The sequence below is a fragment of the Oreochromis niloticus genome, unplaced genomic scaffold, assembly GCF_001858045.2.
Source record: "Oreochromis niloticus isolate F11D_XX unplaced genomic scaffold, O_niloticus_UMD_NMBU tig00007914_pilon, whole genome shotgun sequence".
NCBI lineage: Eukaryota > Metazoa > Chordata > Actinopteri > Cichliformes > Cichlidae > Oreochromis > Oreochromis niloticus.
The window spans coordinates 309,749-327,602 of NW_020328842.1; the positions used below are offsets into that span (position 1 = coordinate 309,749).

At 38.6% G+C, this 17,854-nt stretch overlaps 1 protein-coding gene across 1 annotated transcript; it reads left to right on the forward strand.

Moving 5' to 3' along the window:
* Positions 1–10,671: 10,671 nt before the first annotated feature.
* Positions 10,672–16,976, forward strand: LOC109199928 (85/88 kDa calcium-independent phospholipase A2-like). Its single transcript, XM_019355272.2, has 8 exons — positions 10,672–10,721; positions 11,740–11,894; positions 11,977–12,127; positions 14,166–14,302; positions 14,820–14,974; positions 15,079–15,130; positions 16,351–16,466; positions 16,672–16,976. Exons 1-8 carry the CDS (start codon positions 10,687–10,689, stop codon positions 16,783–16,785), a joined length of 915 nt encoding a protein of 304 aa, XP_019210817.1. The 5' UTR covers positions 10,672–10,686; the 3' UTR covers positions 16,786–16,976.
* The last annotated feature ends 878 nt before the right edge of the window (positions 16,977–17,854 follow it).

Sequence of the window (17,854 nt, forward strand, 5' to 3'; positions counted from 1 at the left end):
AAAAAGTCTTAGAACCTACAAACTTTGATTCCTACAACTGTGCTGTGTATATGTCTTAACATATAGGAGGAACCTATAAAGGTAACTGACCTTTGACCTCTCCTTCAAGAAGGTACATGTAATGTCTACAGTGATTAGACATGCTTAGTAAAACAGTGTGGGGCACAGAGTATTTTTGTGTGTCAGTGTGGAACATGTCAGTAACACTGAGGGTTACACACACTTTGCCAGGTACACCTGTTCACCTGCTCGTTAAACACAAATATCTAGTGAACCAATCAGACGTCAGCAAATTAAAGTATTTAAGCATACAGACATGTTCATGATGACCTGCTGAAGGTCAAACCAAGTATCAGAATGGGGGAAAGAGAACGCGTGGTTGTTGGTGCCAGATGGGTCTGAGTATTTCAGAAACTGTTCATCCAATGAGCTCACAAAATTACCTCTACAGTTTACAGACTGTAGTGGCAATCCAACCAGCAAAAGGCCACCTGAGGGAAACTGAAGTATTTCCAACTCCTCCTGGTGATGAGGTCAAACACAACCAGTACTTTTAACATTTTATCAATTATTTACCAAATTAAAAAACAACTTGTGGTAACTTATTTTTAATTTTACTGCATACAAGTTGAATGTAACTAAATCACATGACCTTTTATCGTCCTTGAGCTTATTTCTAGTACAGCATGTAATATAAACACTGTATGTTTATTTAAAAAATAATAACTAAAAACACTCCTTGTAATACGTTACAATCAGCTCAACCTTTATCTTAAAATCCAATCCAACTTTATTTACAGAGCACTTTAAAAGCAACATGGTTGACGAAAGTGCTTTCCAGTAAAAAAAAGAGATAAAGTGGATCTGACAGCCGTGGACGGTGAGCCATGCACACCGCCGACATCTTGGCTCACAAACCACAGCTGACATGAGTTGGATATAAACAAAGTATATCATGTAAATAAAGTATATCAGCCAACATACTGGACACTGTTCTGCTGAACAAACACACATTATCCAATATTGTAGCTGGTGTTATTTGATAATATTTAAATATTTTCAGAATTAAAGTTTATATTTATTTGTCACACAATTTGAAACTTTAATAACCTTACAATAAAACAAATTTCAGATTTAATTATTCTGAAACTAAGTTTAAGCTTCTCATAGCCAGCACAAGGCCAGTTGCAGACACACTGCTGGCCCTGTGCTGGCCCAGAACAGTTTCAGCTCTGGCCTCAGATGTCAGCCTAATGTGTACCTTAATCGAGCCATGTAATAACAACATGTGGCGGAACATAATATTGCAGAAGTAACATGACAAAATTTTATACAGCGCTTTTCTACTGTCCCGATTACCCAAAGTGCATTATACATGCCACATTCACACACTTTTACCTAACTGAGTGCATCCTAACTACATTCATACACCTTGACCTCTCTCATGCAGACTGGAGGAGCCAGGGATCAAACCACTAACCTTTCGATCAACCGGTGAGCTGCTCTACCTCCTGAGCTACAGCCACCCGGTGGTAAACATGAGTAAACTCTCACTAGGTTTTGGATAAAGTGCACACTCTCAAACTTGTCAAACCTGCATTTGAAAAGTTGGCTACCATAGCAGTATAGTATTGCAACATAGCATTTGAGTTTTCAAACTGAAATAAGAAAATAGGAACACAAATAGTGCCATCATTGCCAGACCTGGCCCACATCTGGTTGATATACAACCTGCCACGACACCAGTCAGTCAGAAGTGCCAGCTTGATGCCGGATCCGGGCCAGACCTGTTTTCTTTGAGCCTGGGCCACATAAACCAAACCACAATCGGGCCAGATGTGGCATGCCATCACATAGACAGTGCCATCTACACCAGGCCTGGCCCACATCTGGATTACATGTCATTTACCATGCCAGAAGTCAGCCAGCAGTGCCAGCGTGACACCAGATCCGGGCCAGGTCTGTCTGCTATGTGGGAAGTATAAAAACTATGGGAATGTACAACCATCATACCGCTCAGGGAGGAGACCTTATAAAGATGCTGGCTGAAACTGGTAACACAGTGTCACTATCCACTGTAAAATGAGTCCTGTACTATCATGAGCTAAAAGGTTCCTCTTAATCTCTGGAGACATGTCCTGTGGTCTGATGAAACAAAAATGTTCGGCTATAATGATAAACAATATATTTGGAGGAAAAAGGAGGACGCTATGAAGCCTCAGAACACCATCCCAACTGTGAAGTATGGGGGTGGCAGCTTCATGTTGTGGGGCCGTTCTGTTGCAGAAGGGACTGGTGCACCTCACAGAATAGATGGCATCATGAGAAAAGAAATTTATGTGGAGTATCTGAAGACATCAACCAGGAAGCTGAAGCTTGGGCGCAAATGGGTCTTCCAAATGGACAATGACCCCAAGCATACCTCCAAATTAGTTACAAAGTGGCTTAAGGATAATAAATCAAAGTTTTGGAGTGGCCATCACAAAGTCCTGATCTCAGTCCTGTAGAAAAATTGTGGGTGGGACGGAAAAAGCAAGTGTGAGCAAGAAGACCTACAAACCTGAGGCAGTTACACCAGTTCTGTCAAGAGGAGTGGGCCGAGATTCCAGCAAACTATTGCAGAAAGCTTGTGGAAGGATTCCTGAAGCATGTGGCCCGAGTTTACGTATACTCAGACTACGAAGACAGTTAAAAGAAACAAAAAACAAACAAACAAAGTTCTCTCTCTTTATTTTGAATGTGTAAACAGATTCTACAAAAAGATGTAAACACAAAGCGTCCATTGCAAAATAGTCACTTCCCTTTGGCCATGTGTTGTTCTAGTAGGAAGATTACACTATGAAATAAGAAGTTATCTCTACGTTTTTAGTTAAACTGCTACGCAGATAAGCTACACAAAAACACCACTATGTGTTGGAACAGGAAGTGATACTCTACCGCAGAGAGAGCGAACACCAACTGGATGGCGCTGTAGTCTGCACTATAGCTTTTTATTATTTATTCACTAATGAAAAAGCACACATATTGCAGCTCTTCCTTTTTGCTTACTGGATCTAGAACACCATTTAGATCATAACAGCTCCTGATCAGGATGAATTTCATTTTCAAATCAAATTTCATGTCCCAGTTTCACAATTTTGTAACATAATATTTCAAAGCTTGCTTATGGGCTTGTTTTGGAGCAGACCAACAGTCAGGCTCGTCTTCACCCTTACTGTCAGACTCTGAATTGATGGTTCTGCTATATCTCACCTGGCTGAGTGGGGACACATGTACTAAAGGTTAGAGTTCCCACTGCAGGAGCTTGGGTTTGAGTCTGCCCTCGACCATTTCCTGTGTGCCATACCGCTTCACTCTCTCCCCACCTTCCTGTCTGCTGTCTGGCAAAAGGCCTCATGTTCTGAAATCTCTTCCTCTCCATCATCTTTGAGTTTCTTTGAGTGGAGCTTCTTTTGCAGCTGTGACAAAATATAGAACGGTTTCTGCAACCGGGGAGTAAAATGTGCTGCAGTGTGAGGGCGCACAGGTGTAGGTGTGGAATTTTACATATAAATATTATAGTTTACTTCATGCACAAGAAATGTAGACATTTAATCTAACCCACTTTTCATCAGCTACATAACCTTTATTGGAGATTATATTCATAAATTGTGTGTATCACACTCACAAACACACATCCACTAAACTCTCTCTTTTTATATCTCTCCCTCTCTCTGGTGAATGATGGAGGTTTGGTGGACTGTGTGGTTTGTCTGGCTGAAAGTTGTGTTTTTTTTATGTGTGGTGTGTTGTGAGGCTGATGATTTAGTGTAATTGTGTATGGTGTTGTTAGTGTAGTTTATGTGGTGTTAGTGGTTTTTCCTGGATGCAGAGCAGGTCAGTATGCCGTGGACTTTTACACCACCATGTTAGGGATGGAGTAAAGTAATAAAGCTTGTGTGGAGAAGCTGCTGCAGGGGCTTCCTCAGCTGAGCTCTGAGGACAGAGCTGTCCTGGATGCTAACTTTTCTTTGGAGGAGATTAGTGCTGCTGCTGGTCAGCTGGCTCCTGCACAGGGTGGGCTGCCTGCAGACTTCTGTAAAGGACTGTTACTGGCATCGAGTCATCATGTGGGGCTCTCTCTTCTCCCTTAAAAACAGAGATTTGTCTCTGCGTAGACCTGGAGACCCATGACTCTGTTATGCACAGATTACTAACTTCCTTCAAAAGTACTGGCCACCAGGCTGAAACACTTTGTGAAATGAATCACTCACAGAGATCAGTCGTACTGTGTACCACACAGCTCTAATGTGAACAAGAGTGTTTCTCATGAGAGACTTGGTAGTTATTTGTAAATTGTACAGTTTGATGTTGGAATAATTTCTTTAGATTAAGAGAAAGTGTTTGATAGGATTGACGATCTTTTTGTTTTTCCATTATGAGAAGTTTTGCTTTTTGGAGGTGGATTTTTGTCACTTTTGGGGCTGTTGTATCAGGCGGCTTTCTGTTTTGTAAAAGTGGATGATGGGCTGAGCTGCCCAGTTCGGAGAGGATCTAACTGGAATGTCCTGTTTCTGGAATATATATTTATATTGGTATATTTGTTAGAAATGTAATCTTTGTTAAATGTTTTAAAAGATAAATAAGCAAAGTTATCTAGATTTATGTTGCCAGGTTTATCTTGGAGGCCTCTGCTGGTGTTGTCCTTGTTTTTCTGTTTTCAGTACAGATCAGAGTGATGTGGACTTTCTCAAAAGATGTTTAGATTTGTATGAGAAAGCATCTTCAGCAAAGGTGAGCTGGTGAAAAAATATGGTGTAACAGGTTTGTTGGTGGTCATATAGAGACTTTTTTTTTTAGGAAAAGAAGAGTCTCGGAGGTTGCCATGGAGACGGTCTGTGTCAGACTGTCTAAGCCAAAAATGGATGCTGTACATACACTGATAAATGTCATTTCAGGGGTGGCCAGATTGAAATCCAGAGAAAACTATGCTAGAGGTGAAAGGTCAAACATTGGTCATCATGTTGTTTTAAAGGTGTGCTGTGTTCAGTCCCAGGGCCTTGCCTTTTTATTTCATTTGTCTTTGGTTTTTATTTGTGCTCTTGTAATTATTTTGTGATCAAACTTTTTCTATTTTGAGATCAAGATTCAAGTGGAAATAAAAGTTTGTGTTAAATTTTCTCCATCTCCCTCTCTTTGTGTGTCCGTCTCTCTCCCTTGGTTTCTGTAGAGGTACAGTGTGGGGGCGCCTGGATAAATGTTAAACAGCAGCTAGATGTAGTGTTCCTCCACTGTCCATTAAGGACTTGAGGAAAAGAAATGGTGGAGAACAAAGTGTATGGTGTATTTATAAAAGAAAATGGCTTTTAAATTGTATACCAAAACGACCTCTAGTCAACTACAACTTGTTACATAGTCATCAGGACTGTTTTATCAGTTTAACAGTTTATGGATTGACTTCTTTCGGTTCATTCACTGTTTACATCATGAAGGAAAAAGAAGGCAACAGGCTGAGAAATGAAGCTGTTGAGTGTCTTTGTGGCCACACGGGGGCAGTGCTGCATAAATAGTAGAATCTCTTACTGGACACTTTTTCTAGACCTCTTTTTAAATGACTTTTAAAAACAGCAACAAAATGACTTACATCAGGATCTGATATGGTTGTGTTTTTTTGTTGAGCTTTATATATTTCAGAATGCCTAGAGTTTGTTTGATTCCCATGTTTTGTGATACAGAACATCTCCTCTCAGATGGCTGTTGTCTCATAATGGGTCATTACCTGGTCTGATGGTGTGTTTGTTCCATTTATAAATCAAGTGATTGATTTGTGAAATGAGAGATGGCCTCTGACCTGCTGACTGGTGTCTGATCTTCTCTGCTCCCCTCAAATTTGACAGCTACTCAGCTAATGTGATGGTGGACAGGAAGTCACTAAACCTGGACTCTGGAAACACATTTCTAGGGATAAAAAAGTGAATGTAGATTGTTTCAGGAGATAAATATGAAATGATCGATTTGGCGATTATACTAATTTATTAAGAAAAGAATGTATGAAAGAATTTTTATCTATACACTTAAGCAACGACCAGAGTCTTAGAATTACGCTTTCACCAGGTTTTACTTGAATGAACAACAGAACCTCTCTGTCTCCTTTATAAGGGGTCCATCCTGAGTTACACAATGAGTGTTTCAAATGTGTGCAATAACCCACTGCATGTGTAGTCACGCTGAGACCGCGTGGTCTTATTTTTATTACCCCTTGATTCAGCTGTGACCTGCTTATCAAGTCTTTTTACAAGTACATCATAATTATCTGCTCTCATGCAGACATAAGTTGAGCAATGGTTTAACAAAATGTCCCATCAGAAACATGAAGGTTTAGCTTTAAGCTTATTTGTCCAAAACAACAATGGATAAACTGCCAGCAGCTGGATTGAAATAGAACATAGTAGTGTTGGATGTAAGTAAAGGAAATACAAGTATAACTGTGACTATGGAACAAATCTCCTTCAGTGTTAAACCTTAATGTTAACCTGATTGTGTTTATTAGAAAAATCAGCTATTACAGTGTCTGTGTTTGCTCCACATAGTTAGTTAACTCTGGTTGTCTGTGGGTTTGTGTCAAATTTGGAGTGAACAAAAGCATGAAAACTGTGGAAGATGCAGACTGTGAAAGTCTAGTTTATTTCATGAATACAAAAAAAGTTTACAGTCGCTAGAACAAAGTAGCATACATTCATGATAAAGTAAATACCACAACACAACTTGGACAGTGAGAAGTCAAATGAATTGTCTTAGAACTTATTATATTCTTTAAGCGTAAAAGCAACACCCAATATTAGAGTGTTTGTGTTTTAAGCCTTCTATTCAAAACTAGTACGTGTCAGCACTTCTTTCTCCCAGCAGCATTATTGAAGTGACACTTTAACGACACTTTACCTGCTGATGCTTCACATCACAATCTTTATGACGAAAAAGCTCAGATGTCTGTGCTGTCACTTGTTATGAAAATGGACAGAACCTGGGCTCAGGCTTCCTCTTCTTCTTTCCTTCCTCTTTAATAATAAACATAGATCAGTAAAATAGCCATGTTTTATACAAATGATTGTGATAAAGAGAATTTAGATGTTTTTTCTCCAGTGTGCATGAACTCAAACTCTTTTGAGTTCAAATCTTTTATTTTTACCGACAACTGGGGAAATCCAAACTTGATGTACCAGGTCAACTCAGTGAGCACACACACACACACACACACACACACACACACACACACAACCATCTCTAGGGTATATAGAAAGTGGGATGAAAAAGTAAAATATCCAGTGAGTGGCAGTTTTCTGGATGAAAATGCCTCGTCAGTGCCAGATATCAGAATGGCCAGCCCGCTTTGAGTTGATGGGAAGGCAACAACTTGAACGCTTAAAATAAAACCGCAGGAAGGTTAAGAGCCTCTGTAACCACATGTATCTTTGTTTTGTTTTTTTAAACACCATCTAATATGCTTAACACAACTTAACACATTAGACATAAAGACATAACTCAAAGCAACATCGTAGCAAGATCTGCAACATCTCTTCAACTTTTATTTTGAGTGTATTTTTCCATTTTGAGTAGATGTTTGCTGGGTTTCTGCTGACGTCAACCCATTTTTGCGATCATACTAATTTGCTCTGTCTGACTAATGCTGACAGTCTGTGGCTGAGAGGATTCTGCATTGCTTGAGAACTGTTTGCTTATCAAGATGACCAAATCCCAAGACTGTAAAAAAACAGCTCTCAATTTGTTCATTCTTGTATTATAAGCAGACCTTGACAAAAAAATTGTATCTTTTGTAAATCTTTTTTACACACACAAAAATTCTCATCTATAGATGCACAAACATAACATTTTCAGATATTTTGGTTTATAAGGTTACAAAACTCAGTTCACAACTACACATTTGATTTACAAGTGCAAAGTATTTATGACCACAATTTGAGCCCATACAAATGGAGCCAAGCCATGAGGCAGTAGCAGGTAAATGACAGTGTGTTGTTAATGCAGCAGAAAGTGTCAGAATTTTCTTTGTGAATCAAACATGTTTATAAGATTCTTAGTAAAGTTGTGTGGAAGCGACTTGGTGACCAGGAAAAAATATAGTATAGATCATTTTGAGAATAAAGTCGAAATTTTGAGATTTATTAACTTATTTGGTCTTTAAAACACATGGATGGACCTGAAATTAATTGATTATTATTTATTGGTCTGTTTCTAGAGGAGACGTCGTTCAGGTTGCAGGACTTGGTGGGTATATGGTAAATGCGACCGGCCACACACGTAAGAAAATGTTTTGATGAATTATTTCACAGTTTATGCTAGACTTTATTTTGGTTTCTGTGTCTGTTTTACAGTTACATTTACGTTTTATTTGAATACTTTAATATAAACAAAGTTGTTGTTTTTTAATTCTATAGTAGATATACTGTATGGCAGATTCCTTGTTTAAAAATCATTTGGAAACATCCAGAAAAAAGACAAAACATCATTCTCCTCAAGATTTTAGTTTTTGAAAGGTTATGAATGACTTTTGTTCTTTTTTTTTTCTCTAGTCCCTGGCCAACCACCTCATCTCCAGTGTGCAAACATGCATGTTGTTGACTGTAAGCTTACCAGAAACTCTCGATGTGATTCAGATGTGCCGTATAACAACAGGCTGTGTCTGGAAGAACCTAATGTAGATGTATGTGAGGTAAGTTGACTGCTAACATTACTGTATATCATGTGTGTATGTTTTAGATATTTTGGAACAAACTTAAACACAAACTATGTTTTTCTCTCTCAGGGTGATTCTGGTGGTGGAGTGATATACAACAACATGATTTATGGTGTAATCAAGAGCACTGGTAAACGTGTCTGTACTGGACCAGTTGTTACTGTAAAAGTCTGTCCTTACATGAAATGGATAAACCAGAAAATTAATCCAAAAAAGTAATGGAAAATAACTGAATGAAAATAACATTCAGAATAAACAATCATCTCTACATGAAACTTGTGTGCTGTGTTGTTTCTGCTCTGCAATATCTTCATGTTAACTGCAAATTGTGACCTTTTTTCTTTGGTCTAAAATATTGTGTTAGATTTGCAGCTTGTGTGTGTTTGAATGTGGTGTCAGGTGTGTAGCAGCTCATCCTGTTGTTCAGAAACTCTCAGACTCACACTGTGAAGATGCAGAAAGGCTTTCTGATCAGACATGCCACCAATCAGCTGCAGGGCCTGAACATGATAAACTTTATAAATCTGAGCTGATTGTTGAGGGTGGAAACGTTTACATGGAGGCTGTTGGCTCATTGGTGTCAGATGAACTTTTTTTTAATCACTGCACTGAGGGCATTAAAATAAATACACTAACCATCAAAATAAGTTTTGTTGATAAAATACATTTCTTGAAACCGTCCATTGTTTTGTCCGAACTCTAAACATTGAATCCAATTTTCAAACTAAAAGCAGTGCTTTCAAAAAAAAATACCCCAAAACAAAAAACCTACAAAAACAAAAAATAAACAAAATAAAATTATAGTACACAGTGACATATGTATTTTATATCTCATAACACGTCATTTCCATCTTGTCTTCAGTCCTGCATTTTTATACTTCTAAGACCAAAGTGAAAACTAAACTCTTTATATTCACAAAGCTCATAAACACTATTTGTTTCAGGATTTCATCATGATTAATTTTCCATATGAGGCAGTGCTTTCACATTCCTTTTGAAGTAGTACAGAGAAATTCCTCTTCTCCTCTTCTTTTAAATTGCATCAATATTTTCCAACTGAGCAGTAAAAGGACACCGAACTCAAACATGAAGCATCAACGTGATGTTTAGATGTTGTTTATTATTACAATAAGAGACTAAAGTAACTTGCTTTGAACACTTCAGTTTTCTCTCTTGATGCTGCTGTTTGTTTCCTCCTCCACTTGTATTTTTCTACACTTCAGTGAATGTACATAGCGCCCTCTGTTGTATGTTTGAGAGATCTGCACTGCATTGTCATCAAACACAACTGTGCAGAGGTGGAACATCAAGCGCATCAATTGAAGAAGCTTCTTGGGTCAGAAGTTAAACATCATCCAGAACCTTATAGAAGTGAAGTCACTTTCCAAGCTTCTTAGACAACCATGACCTGGATGACTGAGGACCTACAAACACACATGATCAGCAGTTTATTTAACACTGTCCAGTTGGAGATTTGCTATATTGTATTAAACTGTAAGTCTGAAATAGGTGAGTTTTAAGGGGCATTAAGTCAGGACAAAATAACTTATTAGCTTTCTGTGTCAGACTCACAAAGTGATAATCAGCACAGGGATGCGTGCATGAGTTAATGCTGTAGAGGAGACAATGATCAGGAAGAGAACTGCTGCCACAGCCGCTCCTTAAATACCTGGTCTTGATGAAGGGGAATGACAAATGTGATGGAAAATGTGTGTTTCACCTCCTCTGACCTCTGTGTACTATTGATATGTGTTTGTAACTTTCTTGTACAAAGTTGTAGTTGTTTTTCAGTCTTCATACACTCTAACTGTAAGCTTTGCTCAAGGCCATGACACACTTCATTACCAAACTGGTGCCTACATGATGGTGAGAATTTCACTCCCAACCACTGATTAGACAAGACTGCATCCACGCGACGAACCTACAGGAGCTGCTATAATTTAGCCTTTTTGTCAATGCTGGTACAAACCCTGTTGATCCCTTTGCAAAGGTTTGAACTTTCTTTCTTTCAATCTCAGGAAATCGGTTTCGTTTCGATGCTTAAATTATTTTTCACAACAACAAACAGGAGCAAGCCTGTGAACATCGGTCCGAACAAAAACAATACAAAGATATTATTAGTAGCTAACATGTTGGGCTTTAGGCTACTGATTAGGATAGCCCTGAGCTCCTCGGGAGTGTGACTCTCGAGGTGTTATTGAACTTCCATCAGAGCTCAGTGAAGATGCTGGGCTGAATTCCCGTTCATTAAGTCGATGCAGGCTGTCCCTGGGTGTTTCCCTAAAGGCTGTCAAGTTCTAACCAGCCACCCTCGGTCCACTGCACCTGGATTCTGAGTGACCAATGAAAATCTGATCACAGATTTGTTTCTCCAGGTCTTCTGTAGGTTTGAGAATATTTTGAATTCGAGAAAGGATGGCGTTCTTTCTCAGCATCTTTTTAATGTCTTCTTTAGTTGTCTGAAAAGTGGAGACAATCAGATTGAAGGAAAAAAAGTTGAGTTGAGTTAAAATGTTTAAAAATTATGTTACAGAAATAGATTTACAATTTTACTGTGGTAAACTAAACCACACTACACCGTCACACATCTCTTCCTAGATCCTGTTCTTTTAAATGATCAAAGTATTTTAACTTTATGTTATAACAACAGAAAGCATGAAAACATAAAAATGATGGTCTGTCTTCATTTTTCAGTTATTGTTACATTAAAACAGCCTCACCTGTTTTTACTTTTAGCAGAAGTAGCATTTTATAGATGTAGGTGTGTAAAGTTTTCCTAACTTTAACAACTCTACATGTGTGCTGTTGGGCAGTTCAGTCTACAGTCCAATTAATCATGTATATGTGCCTGAAAAATAATTCTATATCAAACTAAGAGCAGTAGAAAAACCTGTAAAGCTTCCAAAAGCTTAAAAAGTCAGATAAATATTGTTGAGTACAATGTACTTTCCTCTGTGATATAGGATTAGGATTAAACTTTGTCATTGTCATTACACATGTAATGGAAGCGTGCTGTGTCTTGATGGTGGCGGTATTAAAGGCCTGGTGCTGATCCAGATGCTGATCGCTCTGGAGAAAGAGGCGGGCAGACCCACCAGAGAGCTCTTTGACTGGGTAGCTGGCACGAGCACGGGAGGCATCCTGGCTCTGGCTATAATCCACGGTGTGTCTGTGTTCTCTTTTCCAGTGCTCAGGGTTTTCATCACATAGCATCAGAACAACAATGACACTTCTTCTATGTGTAGGTAAATCCATGGAGTACCTGCGCTGCCTGTACTTTAGGATGAAGGAGCAGGTGTTCAAAGGATCAAGACCCTATGAATCAGCACCGCTAGAGGACTTCCTCAAAACAGAGTTTGGAGAAAACACCAAGATGACTGACATAAAGTTCCCCAGGTAGATGTCTGAATGTGATAATAGGTAGGAAAAAAAGAAAAGAAAAAAAAGCTAAAATTCAAAAGAATTGCAGACCTCTGCCCAAGCTGCTCGTCATCTGGGCAGTATTTACTTTTAAGCGAAAAGTATTGTATGTTCTGTATAAACATTGTGTACAAGTAAGTAATAGATAATAGGTATTGATTTGTAAATAACTGAAATAACTTGAGCTTATTATATAATATTATAACACAGTTTATTTCTAACCAACTAGCAGCTCATTCTTTATCGTTATAATACTTTCTTTAAAGCCAGCACACGTTTTGGAGTCAAAGTGAAACAAAGGCAGATGCGATACGTAAAAGTGAGGTCAGAGGTCAAATGTGACATGATGTTTAAATGCTAACTATAAAGTGATATTTAGAATCCCCATATAGCAGCATCATTTACTAATTAATGCCAATACAAACAAAGGCAGCAGAATTTTAAACACCATTTTTTTTAAAAATGACATTTTATGAAAGTTTGAACCTATCTGACCTTGAAGAAGACGTCAAAGATCAACAGTAACATGATATTTACAATCCCCATATACCATTCCCTATATAACTATATGTTGTCAATACTAACAATGGCAGCAAAAGACAGTTTTAAATAGCTCTAAATAGCATTATTATCACTTTAACCTTCAGTTTTACATTGAAGGAGAGGTCAGAGGTCATATGTGACATTATTTTTTAAATCTTTACGATACTTTATATATGTTGATGTGTTACATGGCACACTTGTAAGAATCACAGTTTTTAAGTTATAAGGCTATTTGTCTATTTTCGACTAATAAATCATTAGGTTGGCCTTGAACACCTTAGTGGATATAAGCCAAATGGATTATTAACATGAACCCACTCTACACTCCTACATAGTTTTACTATAATTCATTCATAACTTTTCGACCTGTCACGCTTACGGAGAAAACGACAAATTGTTGCGTTCTAAATGTTATGCAGCCATCTGCCACAAGATGGCGTTGCAGCTTTTATATTGCTATAGAAAAGCACTCCTACAAAGTTTTATTATAATTCATTCATAAATTTTTGACCTGTCAAATAAACCTGTCACTTTATTAAAGTGCAATTTGAAAAAGGTTTTTGAAATGAAGGTTATTAAATTGGAATTCAAAAATGAATTTACAAATGCAGAATTGATTCTACAATTGATTATTTAAGCACAGAGTTGTTTATTTCGATGCGCGTGGCTCTTGTGGTCCTCCATAGTGGAGAGGAGGTCTGGGGTTTTCTGCTTTGGCTTCTTTCCTCACAAACAGGTTGAATAAAGTGGATGGATCCATGATTTATTGTTTTGGTTTTTTTAATTGTTTTTTAGATTCTATCTTTTGGTGAGATGTCATGAAGTCATGAAGTGTAGAACAGTATGCATTGTTGATTATTCACGGCACAATGCACCACACTTTGTAGTCATTTTTTTTTTTTTTGTTAATTTGCTGCATTTTTATAATATGTGAAGATCTATTGTAGAAATTTTCATATCATATTTAACATCAGTTTATTTTTAGTGGGTTTTTTGTGATTAGTGGTTTCAAATGCCAGTTTTTGACAATTATCTAGTAAACAGTCCTCAGATTTAACTTCAGACCTCAGTGTTTCTTAGGTTTTATACTAATCAATTAGCCCAAAGATTTTCGTTATTTAGTCAACTAAGAATTTAGTCGCCCTAGTTTCTGCTGGTGCTAACAGTGTCATATAAAAGCTTTAAATATCCCACTCTTTTGCTGTGATTGGTCAGTTTTTGAAACTTTGAGCTGGTTTTATCCTGATCACCTAATTTTTTACTTCCTGAGAATTAAAAAAGAAGTACTGACTGGCTTAGATATGTGTAGCATGGCTCTGTAAACTCTAAAATAATACATCAGGAGCCAGATTTTTAAAAATATTTTTGTAATTTGGTTGAAATGATGCTGTTCAAATTTTCAGGTGTTTAAGGAGAACAGGCAGAAGTTTACTATGACATCATGACTTTTCCCTTCTTTCTTTCTTTACAGGGTAATGGTGACCAGTGTTCTGGCAGACAGACATCCAGGCGAGCTTCATATATTCAGGAACTATGACCCTCCATCCGTCTCCAGAGAGGCCCCATACACCACCACTGCCACATTCAAGCCTCTCACCATCCCACAAGGTACATCAGATATCACCTGTGTTTGTTGGGCTGCAGCACCAGCCCTCAAGTGTCAAATGTATTAAATGGGATAGTGAACATACCACTGGATGGCACCAAAGGAATTTTCAGCACTCATATTTTAATGTGAGGGTTATGTACTTTCACTTCACTGAGGCAATAAAACCTGAAAACTACGCCTGTGCATGAACACAACACTGAAACTGAGACTGTGTGTGCTGTTCATGAAGGAGTCGTGTCCTCTGCTGTTTGAGTCCCAGTCATGTTGTTGTTACAGGCCGGGAGGATGAGGATGTGTTGATAGTACGATACACAGAAGAGCCACCCAGAAAGATAAGGAAGGTGACAGATGAAGGTGTGTGTATGCGTACAGGACCAAGTCCTGGAAAGTCGTGAAAAATAAAAATAAAACAAAACAGATTTTAGACAGACAGGAAGTGATAATTATGAACTCAAAGCAGTGTAATTGCATTGACTATACATTACTGTCTTACTTATATCCTTGTGTTCATATCAGAACAACTTGTATGGCGAGCTGCTCGCTCCAGCGGCGCTGCTCCCACCTACTTCCGACCAATGGGGTGCTTTCTGGATGGAGGGCTGCTGGCCAATAACCCGACACTAGATGCCATGACAGAAGTCCATCAGTACAATAAGGCCTTAAAAGCAGAGGTAAGCAACTGGAACTCTATTCACTTTCCTTCCTTTATGCACTTAATGGACGTTAAGCCACATGGATTTGTTCATGACTTCTTCTCTGCACGTGTCTCTCTTAGGGCCGTGAGAAGGACACAAAGAAGCTGGGTATAGTGGTCTCTCTTGGAACAGGTGAGCCAAGTAACTTTGTGTCAAATTGTTAAATTATGTGAGTGATATCTCTTCTTCTGTGTCTTTAATATACATTAATGCAAAGAAAACTGATATATACGCACACTGGCCACTTTATTAGGTACATATCGCTAGTACTGGGTTGGGCTCTGTTTTGCTTTTAGACCTGCCCTAATTCTGTGTGGCACAAATTCAACAAGGTGCTGAAATGATTCCTCAGAGATTTGGGTCCATATTGACGTGATATCACAGAGTTGCTGCAGATTGGTTGGATCCACATAAATGATGTCATGTTCAAGGAACCAGACATGGCACATTGTCCTGCTGGACACAGCCTTCAAAAGATTGGTACAGTGGGATCATAAAGGACCACATAGGCATACAATATAGACATAGCAACAATAGTCAGGTAACTGTGGTGTTTAAATGATTTCATTTAGCACTAAGGGGCCCAAGAGTGCCAGGAAAGTATCCTCTACACCATTACACCACCAGTAGCAGTGCAGACGTTTGTGTTTTTCATGCCAGATTTTGACCCAACACTCTAAATGTTGCAGCAGAAATTGAAACTTATCAGACCAGGTACTGTTTTTCTAATCTTCTGTTGTCAGTTTTTGGTGACATGTAGCCTCAGTGTGCTGTTCTTAACTGATAGAAGGACACCTGTTGTGGTCTTCTGCTGCTTTATCCCATGTGTTTGACATGTTTTATGTTCAGAGATGCTCTTAGTTACCTTAGTTGATACTTAGTTGACCATTCTCTTGTAAACCTTAGAGACGGTTGTGTGGGAAAATCCCAGCAGATCAACAGCTTCTGAAATACTCAGCAGCCTGTCTGGCACCAACATCTGTGTCACTTAAATAAAGTTTCTTCCTCATTCTGATCCTCAGTTTGATTTTCAGCAGTTCATCTTGATCATGTCTAAATGCACTGAATTGCTGCCATGTGATTGACTGATTTAGATATTTGTGTTAACATGCAGTTGAACAGGTGTACTTAATTAAGTGGCCAGTGGGTGTATATATCAGTTGTCTTGGCATTTAATCTATATTTAGACGCTATCTGACAACTCGACAGTTTGTGTAAATGATAACAAAAAACCCCAAACAAACAGTAATTTGCATATTGCACATTGTGAATAACTAGCTTGAGTTCAGTGTCTCTAATTGAAGTCCCCCTCCCCTTTATCATTTTGTACATGTGCTCCTGTGTGTCTCCAGGTAAACCTCCTCAGGTGGTGGTGAGCTCTGTGGATGTGTTCCGACCCTCCAACCCACTGGAGCTGGCCAAGACCTTTGTAGGAGCAAAAGAGCTGGGCAAAATGCTGGTGGACTGTGTGAGTATCATTTTTTCAGTTTATGTTTGTGAGTGGTTAACTCTGGCCATTGCTGTAATGTGCCCTGATTATTTATTTTTATTTAATCTGGTATTTGTGTTTATTCCATTTGACATTTGTGCATGTATTGGTGTTCTAATAACAAAAGCATTTGTTAAAGCATGTTTGTCTTGCTCATTATAAAAATGTCTCTCTTACTGCACAGTGTACAGACTCTGATGGCTGTGCAGTGGACAGGGCCAGAGCGTGGTGTGAAATGATCGACACCATTTACCACAGGTCAGAAACGACACACGTGTTAGTTTTGGTTCTTTTTTAATGCATCCTCTTTTCTCAGCCTCTCTGTATTTGTACCAACTTGCTCTCATCCATTTATCTTAGAATGCTTGTAGTTGTTTCTTATTCTCAGACGCTTCATCTGCAGTGGTTTAAAAGGAGTTCCTGTAAGACTGAGTGTTTACTTCAATTTAATTCAGTTTTATTTAAATGGTGCCAAATCACAACAACCGTTATCTCAAGGTACTTTATATTGTAAGGTAAAGACCCTACAATAATACAGAAAATAGAGAAAAGCCCAACAATCAGATGACCCCTCTGCGAGCCAGCAGGAAGAAACCTGCACCAGAATCGGGCTCATATAGGGGCGGCCATCTTCGGTGAGCGGTTGGGGCTGAGTGGACGAGACAGGACAAAGACATGCTGTGGAAGAGAGCCAGAGATTATTAATAACTATTGATTAAATGCAGAGAGGTGTATAAACACATAGTGGGTGAAAATGGTGACTGAAGAAGAAAGACTCAATGCATCATGGGAATCCCCCAGCACCCTACACCTATGGCAGCAAACTCAGGGTCACCTGTTCCAACCCTAACTATATGCCTTATTAAAAAGTTACATTTTAAGCCTAATCTTAAGACTAGAGATGGCGTCTGTCTCCCGTGTCCGAATTGGAAGCCGGTTCCACAGAAGAGGAGCCTGAAAGGCTCTGCCTCCTATTCTACTTTTAAACACTAGAAGCTACAAGTAAGCCTGCAGTCAGAGAGCGAAGTGCTCTAATGGGGTGAGACTGGTCTATGAGGTCATTAAGGTAAGATGGGACCTGATTATTCAAGACGTTTGTGAGGAGCAGGATTTAAAATTAGATTCTGGCTTTAACAGGGAGTATGACTGCATCCACATAGATATGATTCACACGTGCATTACATGTGAACTGTCACAGTGATCAAATCTGCAGCATGTCAGTTATCTAGAAGTAGGACAGTTATGACCAACCTATATATGACATGACTGCAGTTTTGTCACATTCTACATTACTTTACATGGATGTAGTTATGACATTTTAGTTCAGTTTGGTTTTAATTAAGTTTTATTTATATAGCATCAAATCA

Bases quoted from the DNA above. Each gene is read 5' to 3' on its own strand.
- LOC109199928 (XM_019355272.2), top strand. From the start codon at position 10,687: ATGCTGGTACAAACCCTGTTGATCCCTTTGCAAAG. The intron at 14,975-15,078 runs GTAAGCAACTGG...TGTCTCTCTTAG, and splicing joins ATAAGGCCTTAAAAGCAGAG to GGCCGTGAGAAGGACACAAA. The intron at 16,467-16,671 runs GTGAGTATCATT...CTTACTGCACAG, and splicing joins GCAAAATGCTGGTGGACTGT to TGTACAGACTCTGATGGCTG.